General features: G+C 40.1%; 1 protein-coding gene across 1 annotated transcript in view; it reads right to left on the bottom strand.

The window, feature by feature from the left end:
- LOC103515535 overlaps positions 1-5,550 on the bottom strand; it is a 14,876-nt gene extending 9,326 nt beyond the window's left edge. The window contains exons 1-3 of the mRNA XM_026828204.1: positions 5,531-5,550; positions 4,903-5,035; positions 374-471 (exon numbers count right to left, since the gene is read on the bottom strand). Coding sequence (XP_026684005.1) covers positions 374-471; positions 4,903-5,035; positions 5,531-5,550 — 251 coding nt within the window. The remainder of the gene's footprint in view (positions 1-373; positions 472-4,902; positions 5,036-5,530) is intronic.
- Between the last annotated feature and the right edge of the window lie 6,760 nt (positions 5,551-12,310).

Genomic DNA, 12,310 nt, shown 5'->3' with positions numbered 1-12,310 from the left:
TTTTTTAATATTCAGATTTCTCAACCTTCAGTCCTCCACCCTAACGTCTTGTCATTGTGACATACAGGAAACTGGTTTTGTATTTCACTGTCCCCCTTTTTCTGGAAAGCCCTTTGGTTTCACATGTCATTACCTGATTTCTACCCTGATGACTTGTTGATTAACATCAAGACTACCTACCGTGACAATCAAGACACGCTGAATCATATCTTGATTGAAGTAATCAAGAAGTATTGTCTTTTGTCGGTCAGTTAACATTTAGTAGAAAAAGTTATTGGTTCACTTTTACAAGAAAGGTAGCAACGTAGATTTCGTTTCCCCACCTATGAACCTGACTTTCAGGTCGAGGTTTTATACCTGGATAAATACTTACAGTCTCATCAGCGTCATGTCGCTGGGAACGCAGCCTTTGTCGTTTTCAGATAGAATTGGACCCGCGAAATCTACAACTCTTCCTGGACTGTTCAGAAGCTGAAACACAAGGGAATAACAGAGATATGTACGTAGGAAATTCGATATTTTATCATGAACCTTCACGAAAGTGCAAGCAATAAGTTGACAGAGTTTCATAGCAATCGGATGAGAGGTTTGGCCATCAGGCATAAAGTTCGAACAAACAAACATTCATTTTTATATATTAGATATGGATAAAGTCATGGCAATAGGGAATAGGAGATATTCAAATGTTATTAAAATACATAATTTATTGAACTACCAATTCAGATGTGTCAAACACTTAGGCAGCAACTTTCAAATAAATAGAAACTTTCAAAGTTCATTACAGAAAAATGCAATAGCACCAATTTTTCGAAGAAACAGTACTCGATGAATTTAACGAAGAAGAAAGTCGATGCACTGTTATCAAAATTCCTTATGAGTCCTTTTTAATTCTTGGTCTTATCTAACGACTCGTTACTTGGCCTGAGCTGACTATGTCACTTCAGTGTTACAAGCCAGGAGGCATCTGTTGACATGTATCTTGAGAAAAAGTCAAAACCATCTCCTCTATCTCTTCTCAAAAGGATAATCTGATTGAACAAAATATGATTTCTTTCTTCCCTACAACTGAAATTTTTCCCGACATTATCTTTTCTAGACAATCCACTCCACTGTTGTCTCGCGTAGACATCTTGGTGAGAGTTTCAATAGAAATCATGAAACTCAAGAGGAAAAGACATGAGAATCAATGATAGCAGTTTTCCAACGCAGAAGCTTGCATTTGACGTGAAATTCCATATTTTTTACATTGACAAAAACTTATCAGCAACGTATTTTTGTCCGTATCTCTAAACATTTTAACCTATTGTTTGCTATGTCAGCTATGTCTGGTCATAAAGAAGTCAATTTAAGTCATGCTTATCGGATAGGATATAAATATCTAACGTAGTGTGTACAGTTGTACACTGTACCTATTTCTACTTTGTTTACAGACTGCACAGGACATGGAACATACGAAAGTCACTGAAGTCACAGAGAAGGAATTGAGCGAAGATAATACTGTCAATAGCACTGAAATACCTACGAGTATATTTATGTATCTGTAAATGATGAATTTGGGTATTTTATGGCCATACTGACCATTACTGGAGGACCTAATGTCTGGTTTGGAGTTATTCCTGGCATAATTATGACAAGACTCATTGGACAAGACCCAATATGTATTTTTGAAATTACTCATTCACACCCCACGCTCGGAAAATACCTCAAATAACCTATATTAGATCTTGTCAACTTTTCAGATAATTATGAAATCTTACTAATTATCTCAGCGACATATTTGCTGAGAGACCGAGGGAAAGGCAAAGAATACTCGTACTTCCAGTAGGTACAATATACATGAGGTAGATGAAGAGATGCAGATCTTATGGAGAGTTGAAGAACGTGGCGATGGATAGGAAAGAGCGGCTTCTCCGAAAAGGCCCAGCCTCAAGACATTGATGAACTAAGGGTTAGGTGGTAGAGAACGCCTCCGGCGTTAACCTTGTCTGGTGGTTACCTTCCACTCAAGAGTCCATTATTATTATTATTATTATTATTATTATTATGAATAATTGTCAGCATTAAGCAGAAAAGAATCATCCATAAGGGGAATGGCCTTATGGATGGAACTTTTCTGCCTAATTCTGTCCAATTATTTCAGAGTATACATAGATGTTATACATATCTCAGCATACCTACTTACAGCAGAAAAATTCGCAATATTCAATGTCCTTAAAAGCAACTTCGGAACTTCCAAAGTTCTGGAAAAGAAATGCAAATTTCTCTCTGGAACACTACTGATGTAGGATATTTCGCTTTGAAGCAGAAAAGAATCATCCATAAGGGGAATGGCCTTATGGATGGAACTTTTCTGCCTAATTCTGTCCAATTATTTCAGAGTATACATATAGATCTTATACATATCTCAGAATACTTACAGCAGAAAAATTCGCAATATTCAATGTCCTAAAAGCAACTTCGGAACTTCCAAAGTTCTGGAAAAGAAATGCAAATTTCTCTCTGGAACACCACTGATGTAGGATATTTCGCTTTCGAATGCCTACAGAGGCTAATGCTGTCTTGAAGGTCAACATTTTCTGTCTTTAAAAACCATCTTCAATCATTGGAAAAATCTGCAATCAATGGACACCGTCTTCCTTAAAGCTGTGTCGACCGGGCTTCGATCGATGAGGTAAATCGGTAAATCTATGTTGTCGAGGCAGTGTGGACGGTTTAGTCGACATCGATCGATGACCGGTCTTGAAGGTCAACATTTTCTGTCTTTAAAAACCATCTTCAATTATTGGAAAAATCTGCAATCAATGGACACCATCTTCGACAAAGTTGTGTCGACCGGCCGATCAATATCGATCGATGAGGTAAATCTATGTTGTCGAGGCAGTGTGGATGGTTTAGTCGACATCGATCGATGGCCGGTTGACTATGTTTGGACACACATTTAAGGTAGATGTTGTCCATTGATTCTTCTCTTAGTAGAAAACCATCTTCAGTCGATGACCGGTTGAACACACATTTAAGGTAGATGTCCATTGATTCTTCTCTTAGTAGAAAACCATCTTCACTCATTGAAAACTATCTTCCTTCATAGAAAAACATCTTCTTTTCCTGAACATCTTCCAATGAACTCGATGACCGGTTGAACACACATTTAAGGTAGATGTCCATTGATTCTTCTCTTAGTAGAAAACCATCTTCACTCATTGAAAACTATCTCCCTTCATAGAAAAACATCTTCTTTTCCTGAACATCTTCCAATGAACAAACACCTTCACCCGAAACCATTATCTCTCTCCCGATACCCATACTATACTTCACATGGAAACCCATCTTCAATACTGCCAGCATCCAGCATTGCCTGACAAGATCATGTTAACTCTCCCAGGAATAACAGGAATACGGGAATTACAGGAGGGGGAGATAAGGAGATGTTATGAGAAAACAAAAAACCACCGGTAATATAAATAAATATATTTTACGACGGCGACGGGGGGTGGGGGTGCAATTTTCCATATTGCTTTCTTACATTGATGTTGGCAGGTAAAGCTTTGCTTGTAGCAGTGATGCAGCTTACAGGTTGGGGATGAACTTTTACCGCACAACCGGAAGATATAACCGACAGACAGTCTTAGAAGCTCAGAGGTAGAACGTTGGACTCGTAATCCAGGGGGTTGTGGTGCGAACTCCAGTGCGGACAGTGCGAAATTCCAGAATTTAGTAGCGTTATTTTGAGGTGGACATTTCTCAAAGTTTTGTTCAGTTAGCACCACAATTGAACGACGAAGTATGTTCCAAGCTTCCAGTTTTATATCGACAACTTTGCATCTAGTTTTGGTGTGAGTCTGTTTCACTTTTGAACGATTTGCCTGATTTTATTGAAATTTGGCAATCGGACTCGACTAGGCCTTTGGGGGCCCAGATTCATACCTAGCAGAGTCCGAGGAACTTTGCGTCACGTCAATTTAAGTAAATGCCTTTCTTCATTAATCCTCAGTCCAACGCTGGATCAACACAATGGCGTCATACCATCACGATTTTCACAAGGAATCTTCCTCATCCTTTGCAAACTGAAACAATTTCCAGCACAAGCGTTGAGAAAGCTCTCTCAGAACTTTCCCGTGTTTTTGTGTTTTCTTCTCCAGAAAAAAGGCGAGAGTGAGGTGGAGAGATTAAATATAAATAAATGGTTGGGTGAAAATAAAATTAGGGGAGGGTGAGTGAGCCCCTTGCCCCTACCCTCAGCAGTACTGGTGGTCAAGATGTGTTTCGGGGTTAAGGGAAAAGAATTTATTTTTATGTCGTATTAGTTCAAAGCTTTCAAAGGATATTTATAGACACCATTTCTAGTTTTATGTGCAAGACTCTCCCTTGCTGTTTCTTGCAGGTAAATTATTTATTAAATAAGAAAGAGATCCTGGAGAGGGGGCTTGTGAGATGAGGAGAGGTTTGAGTAACCCTTTAAGAAAATTGAATTCATGTGTGTGTGTGTGCTATGGTTTTAAGACTTGTAGGGTGGATTGGAAATTGAAAAGAAAAACTCTACTCGTATAAGATGAAATGTGGTATTGAACGTGAATGTGAGGAGATGGAGAGATCAAAACTTAGAGATCATAGAGCTATAGGATGCTTTCTGAGTACTTAGATGTTTTTAGAAATAAATACGACGAGTATGTACCCACGTACTGAAATGTACGTAGGTGCAATCCGTGATGCCAGTTTTTAAAGCTTAAGGTTTACTAGTTTAGGTTCCCTTGAAGTTCGAATCCTTAACTAGAGGTAAACGGACAAGCTGATTGTCCGTGCATAAAAGTCTTAAACAAGTTCCCATTATTTTCACGTTTTCGTAATTAAATTTAAGAGGCTTGGTCCACACTTCCTAGATCACACTGAAACACGAATACTCACCTCTTTGAGAGCATTGAGCGCGTCCAGACGATGTTGAGGAGGCGCATAGAGGAGCATTCGATGAAACACGCTCTCCAAGACTGGACGAAGCGCTCCAACGTTGCCAACAAGACGGACCAACTGAATGGCAACACTGCAACAGAAGGAACATGCAATTTACAAGTTTGTATACCGGTCAAATATCTTTGGGGGCACTAAGGGATGACAAATAAGGGGACGGGGACAGAGAGTACAAAGTTATATTCCATAATTAAATTTCATTTTTGGATTTTGAGACAACGTACAGATGAAATGGAAATTTCTTCTATTTCAAAAATCGTCAGTCTAGAAACAAAAGCGGATAAAGACTCAATTTGACAATTTTCACATAAAAAATAGAAGGTAAAAAATCTGAATTAGTAGCTTTTGTTTCCAAACTGACGAAATTCTTCATGATCTGCACCAGGATAGACGATTTGCCAAGAGCTGCACAGAGTGGATTTGCGGCGGCCGATCTTGATTTGTTGATAATAATTTGATGAAATGTTCGATCAAGTGTCAGCATCATTGATTTTAATGCTAACTCTTGATCGAGGAGGGAGTAAATTATTATTCAAGTCTCACACACCACTTGCTCCTTAGATTTCACCAAATTGGTTCGCCAGACATGTTGAATATTCTTTGCCCACAAGCCCTTATCAGTTCTCCGTCCAGTCGGGTCAAATATTCACAAGACTCGAGAATGATAAGGGTTCATATGGCAAGAAAACTAAAGCTGCACCTGAAAACACTAAAGCGGTAGAAAAAGCAAAAGTGGGACATCCACCCAACAAGGTCAAATATTCACAAGACTCGAGAATGATAAGGGTTCATATGGCAAGAAAACTAAAGCTGCACCTGAAAACACTAAAGCGGTAGAAAAGCAAAAGTGGGACATCCACCCAACAAGTGAAGAATTGAAGATGCGTTTGAGAATTTAATGGAAGTTTGTTCATAGGTCATTATCGGTGATGAAATTGGGAATTGAACAGCATAAATCAGAATTATTTTTCCCGAAAGTAAAGACACTCATAGCCATTTCCTTCTTAGAAACAGTGATAAAAACAGACATGAACATCAGAACAAAAAAAAATTACAATCAAAACAATATAGCACGGTTTATAGCGCTTCGCGCTCCTTTGTTTACGGTCGCGCTGCGCGCTCCCGGGGGCTTCGCGGGGTTATGCATGGGGTCGCGCTTCGCGCTCCTTTGTTTACGGTCGCGCTGCGCGCTCCCGGGGGCTTCGCGGGGTTATGCATGGGGTCGCGCTTCGCGCTCCTTTGTTTACGGTCGCGCTGCGCGCTCCCGGGGGCTTCGCGGGGTTATGCATGGGGTCGCGCTTCGCGCTCCTTTGTTTACGGTCGCGCTGCGCGCTCCCGGGGGCTTCGCGGGGTTATGCATGGGGTCGCGCTTCGCGCTCCTTTGTTTACGGTCGCGCTGCGCGCTCCCGGGGGCTTCGCGGGGTTGCGCATGTGGTCGCGCTTCGCGCTCCCTTGTTTACGGTCGCGCTGCGCGCTCCCGGGGGCTTTGCGGTGTTGTGCATGCGGTCGCGCTGCGCGCTCCCGGGGCTTCGCGGGGTTGTGCATAGGGTCGCGCTTCGCGCTCATTTGTTTACGGTCGCGCTGCGCGCTCCCGGGGGCTTTGCGGTGTTGTGCATGCGGTCGCGCTGCGCGCTCCCGGGGCTTCGCGGGGTTGTGCATAGGGTCGCGCTTCGCGCTCATTTGTTTACGGTCGCGCTGCGCGCTCCCGGGGGCTTTGCGGTGTTGTGCATGCGGTCGCGCTGCGCGCTCCCGGGGCTTCGCGGGGTGTGCATGAGGTCGCGCTTCGCGCTCCCTTGGTTTCGCCCCTGAAAACTAATATCGTCCCTGAGTCTTGTCTCGAAGAAATGAAAACTGAAAACTAAAAGCGAGAGCACAATATTAAACGTAGGAAAAGTTTTGCTGGCCTCAAAGCGTGTTCCCCGTGTATTTCTTATGGGGGGACTAAAAAACGTCAATATCTCGGTGGGGGGACTAAAAAACGTCAATATCTCGGGAACGGTTTGGAATTTCGGGATTTCCCGATTTTTCCCAGTACCTACAAAAAATAAGGAATCCAATGGTGAAAACCGCATCTTCCTAGCTCATCTAGAAGTGGGTTAGAATTTGTATACGTGAGTCAGTGAGTGAGTGAGTGAGTGAGTCAGTCAGTTACACAAGGGGCTGTATATATTTTAGATTTTGCCAATATAATGTAATAAACAAATATGAATCTGTAAAAAACAAATTCATACTACTTTGTTGAAAATTCCTTGAGGCAACCAAACTGCAGACTACTTTCTGACGAGCTTGAAAAACGAGAATCTGCCCCTGGGTGCCTCCCGCCCATCTTCTTCCTTTCCACCCCTTCCTCCCCAGTGATAAGCACATTTTCTCGAAGTTAGAGCTTACAATGACTCTCCTGAGAAGAAAATTTTCAAATTCCAAGTTTTTCTAAAAAAAGTATCTAATTGAGATTTATTTTGTTCTACTACTACACTTTATTTCGAAATTTAAGAACACGGTCGACGAATTAAAGGAAAATTCGACGGGAAGACTTTTAAAGAAAAAAAAAAAAAACTGTTTAAAAATCAAATTTTGATATGTTTGTGAGTTTGGAGAAAGTCAGCAAAAGAAGTGGACATAAAGAAGTGGGCCTACATCAATATCGTGGACAAGGTTTTTTGGGCTTCCACTGCTTCCAGTTGGTTAAAGAGGAATAGGATATTGAAAAGTTAGAAACTTTTTACCCTAAATTTTAGAAAGGGTGCATGGAAATAGAAAACAGAAAATACTTGAAAGATTGACAGAGAACTGTCCTATAAAGTGTCCCACCGTTGATGCGGGAAACACATTAGAGAAGAAAAGAGTAAGATATATACAATTGGACTCAAACACACACATGCACAAGTGGAAATACAAAAAGCATTTGACTTGCTTTATTTATGTTATTTCGTACAGCAAGACTTTTGGAACGATATCAATTTTTTCCTAATTGGTTTTCGCCCAAGATTTCGGAATTCGGAGAAAGAAGGAAGACACATTTCAGCATTTGAATCGTAAGGAAGCATGTTGTTCTTATGTGTTCCACATTTAGCTCAATCGAAATTCGTGCAGAGTTCAATAGGTTTGTTTTTCGTTTATTTTTAAATTGATACCACACGGATCATTGTTTCTATTTCGTCTTCCACAAGAAACACTTTGCCTTTTGTTTTCTTCTGAAATCACCCGTTTTCAAACAAAGATGTGTCTCTTCTGCTGAGTCTTTTTCGATGATTCAATTAAATTTGCACTTGGGGATGACCTTAATGCAATTATTGCAGAAGGTAACAGCAAACATTGTGACGAGTTCCAACTCAACCTTTAATTTCAAAATAAAAGGAATTAATTAAGTTTGTTGTTTCACTCATGCGACAGCTCGCGATGACACCTCAAATCCTCTCTTTAAAAGTGTCAAATCAAAATCACCTACTCCGCTCCATTCCGAGGCAGACTATTGCAATATAAACATCAAAATTTCAATTTAGGTCTTTTCGATTTTCAAAAAAATAATTGAATTTTAGTGCCCTCCGCACTTTTTTCCAACCTGATTTAGAATTTCGTCAAAAAAAAAAAAAAAAAAAAAAAAACCCAAAAAAAAAAAAAAAAAAAAAAAAAGAAGAAATTCGACCAAGATTAGGTTCACTTTCATTTCTTCATTCGTTCTGATGTTCATTTGACTGCGTTCCCTCATAGTGGGGTCATGGCGTGTGGCGTTGACATGGGTAAATTTATTTTCTAGTGCCCCTCCTAGGATGTTCTCCCGACCCCCGTCACCAAATGGACTCGTAACAATGTAATCTGAACTTCATTTTGTAAAGAACTCCCCGTGCATTGTTCACGTACGTTTTGCTGACATTTTCACTGAAACTCCACTCATATCGGGAGATGTTTTATTCTGTCCTGCATTCCAGACGATCTTTTTCCTCTATTCCAAAGCCAGCCACCTTCTCCTCTTCATTTTAGATGTGTCCTCATTTGTATACAACGCATAGTATATCGCTCTCGACAGATTTCAGTCTGCATGATTTTCTCATGCGTCAAAGCATGGGAAAATGAGAACAGAAACACTCCTAATATCATTATTCTGGAGCGTTTCAATCTCAACTCCGCTCCGGTGAAAGAACGGAAATCAACAAATTGACACAAGAGAAAACAAACCATCATCAACCTCCTCACTTGAAATTCCCGAAAAGCTCTCCAATCCAAAGTTACAGCTCCAATATGAAGTTGTCAAAGAGGAAATGTTCATGAAAACTATCTCGTGAGTCAACGAGCAGACAATCTACAAGATAAACAAAAGAAACTCAAGGAAACCGGACATGTCAATCTACGCCAAGATAGTACTGATAATGATGTCAACATGGAACGTGTGCTCGGTGACAAAGGTAAAGATCAAGATATCCCTGACAATACTGCTAACACAATGGATGGAAACAGAAATAGTAGACAGAAGTTTAACAGTAGATTGAAGTATGGCAGAAGTAGCTATGACGGAAATAATAGACATAAGTATGACAGCTACTGTTATGACGGAGTTCTGTACGAGTACACAAGTAGGTATGTAAATGAGGGAATGACTCACATTAACCTTTGCACCTTGTGGGATTCGGTTACGAGTTTTATTTGGAAATTTCAATGGGTATGTAACTATGTATGTATAGAATTGTATACCTCATTTTCGGGTGCAGTATTTCTACGCACACAGGAATTTCGTTAGAAAAGACCCCATTTCCATAGAATCTACCTCGTACTTCATTGTTGTAGTGAATATGGATTACATCACAATCGCATATGGCACTGTCTTATTGCACAAAAGGAATCTAGAAGTGCGAAATAAAGCACTCAGTGTGATCAACAAATAAATATTCTCTCAAGTAGTCTATCAGTATCCCTAACATTATTCTACTCTACAATACATTCAGGTGTATGGAGTGGAAAAACATTACTATTGTGTTTACATTATCAAGTATCAGCAATAACAAGATGTCTCTTATGTACTTCATTAGGAATCATTTTATTGTCATTGTTTTCACGTTTTAAGATTCCATTTCAATTAAGCTCCCATTAGAACACATTTTGATATTCGTTTATTTTCAACACCTGCCAACAAAAAGTGAAATATGCATAATGTAAAATTAAATTTTCAATTGCTGATCGTCTTTTCAATCATTGAACGAACGAAGTGAGTTTCGATTATTATTTTTTTAGTTTGTCTGTGTTTCTTATTCGATTTAGGGCTCGATTGAGCATCCAGGACACCGTAGAGCAGGGTTGTCCAACCTTAGGGCACCCGAGGGCCGCAAGAGACCAAGGTAGAGAGTTGGCGGGCCGCAAAAACTCAACAGTCTTAGAAGCTCAGAGGTAGAACGTTGGACTCGTAATCCAGGGGGTTGAGGTTCGAATTCCAGAGCGGACAGTGCGAAATTCCAGAATTTAGTAGCGTTATTTTGAGGTGGACATTTCTCAAAGCTTTGTTCAGTTAGCACCGCAATTGAACGACGAAATATGTTCCAAGCTTCCAGTTTTATATCGACAACTTTGCATCTAGTTTTGGTGTGAGTCTGTTTCACTCTTTAACGATTTGCCTGATTTTATTGAAATTTGGCAATCGGGCTCGACTAGGCCTTTGGGGGCCCAGATTCATACCTAGCAGAGTCCAAGGAATTTTGCGTCACGTCAATTTAAATGCCTTTCTTCATTAATCCTCAGTCCAACGCTGGATCAACACAATGGCGTCATACCATCACGATTTTCACAAGGAATCTTCCTCACCCTTTGCAAACTGAAACAATTTCCAGCACAAGCGTTGAGAAAGCTCTCTCCTCAGAACTTTCCCGTGTTTTTGTATTTTCTTCTCCAGAAAAAAAGGCGAGAGTGAGGTGGAGAGATTAAATATAAATAAATGGTCCCGACCCCCGTCACCAAATGGACTCGTAACAATGTAATCTGAACTTCATTTTGTAAAGAACTCCCCGTGCATTGTTCACGTACGTTTTCCTGACATTTTCACTGAAACTCCACTCATATCGGTAGATGTTTTATTCTGTCCGGCATTCCAGACGATCTTTTTCCTCTATTCCAAAGCCAGCCACCTTCTCCTCTTCATTTTAGATGTGTCCTCATTTGTATACAACGCATAGTATATCGCTCTCGACAGATTTCAGTCTGCATGATTTTCTCATGCGTCAAAGCATGGGAAAATGAGAACAGAAACACTCCTAAAAATATCATTATTCTGGAGCGTTTCAATCTCAACTCCGCTCCGGTGAAAGAACGGAAATCAACAAATTGACACAAGAGAAAACAAACCATCATCAACCTCCTCACTTGAAATTCCCGAAAAGCTCTCCAATCCAAAGTTACAGCTCCAATATGAAGTTGTCAAAGAGGAAATGTTCATGAAAACTATCTCGTGAGTCAACGAGCAGACAATCTACAAGATAAACAAAAGAAACTCAAGGAAACCGGACATGTCAATCTACGCCAAGATAGTGCTGATAATGATGTCAACATGGAACGTGTGCTCGGTGACAAAGGTAAAGATCAAGATATCCCTGACAATACTGCTAACACAATGGATGGAAACAGAAATAGTAGACAGAAGTTTAACAGTAGATTGAAGTATGGCAGAAGTAGCTATGACGGAAATAATAGACATAAGTATGACAGCTACTGTTATGACGGAGTTCTGTACGAGTACACAAGTAGGTATGTAAATGAGGGAATGACTCACATTAACCTTTGCACCTTGTGGGATTCGGTTACGAGTTTTATTTGGAAATTTCAATGGGTATGTAACTATGTATGTATAGAATTGTATACCTCATTTTCGGGTGCAGTATTTCTAGCTATGGCGGAAATAATAGACAAAAGTATGACAGCTACTGTTATGACGGAGTTGTGTATGAGTACACAAGTAGGTATGTAAATGAGGGAATGACTCACAGTAACCTTTGCACCTTGTGTGATTCGGTTACGAGTTTTATTTGGAAATTTCAATGGGTATGTAACTATGCATGTATAGAATTGTATACCTCCATTTTCGGGTGCAGTATTTCTACATACTGGACAACGCACACAGGAAATTCGTTAGAAAAGACCCCTTTCCATAGTAGAATCTACCTCGTACTTCATTGTTGTAGTCAATATGGATTACATCACAATCGCATATGGCACTGTCTTATTGCACAAAAGGAATCTAGAAGTGCGAAATAAAGCACTCAGTGTGATCAATAAATAAATATTCTCTCAAGTAGTCTATACAATGGATGGAAACAGAAATAGTAGACAGAAGTTTAACAGTAGATTGAAGTATGGCAGAAGTAGCTAT

The sequence above is a fragment of the Diaphorina citri genome, unplaced genomic scaffold (genome assembly GCF_000475195.1).
Source record: "Diaphorina citri unplaced genomic scaffold, Diaci psyllid genome assembly version 1.1 scaffold1367, whole genome shotgun sequence".
Taxonomy (NCBI): Eukaryota; Metazoa; Arthropoda; class Insecta; order Hemiptera; family Psyllidae; genus Diaphorina; species Diaphorina citri.
The sequence above is the reverse complement of the archived record's forward strand: the minus strand, read 5'-3'. Positions and strand labels throughout refer to the sequence as shown.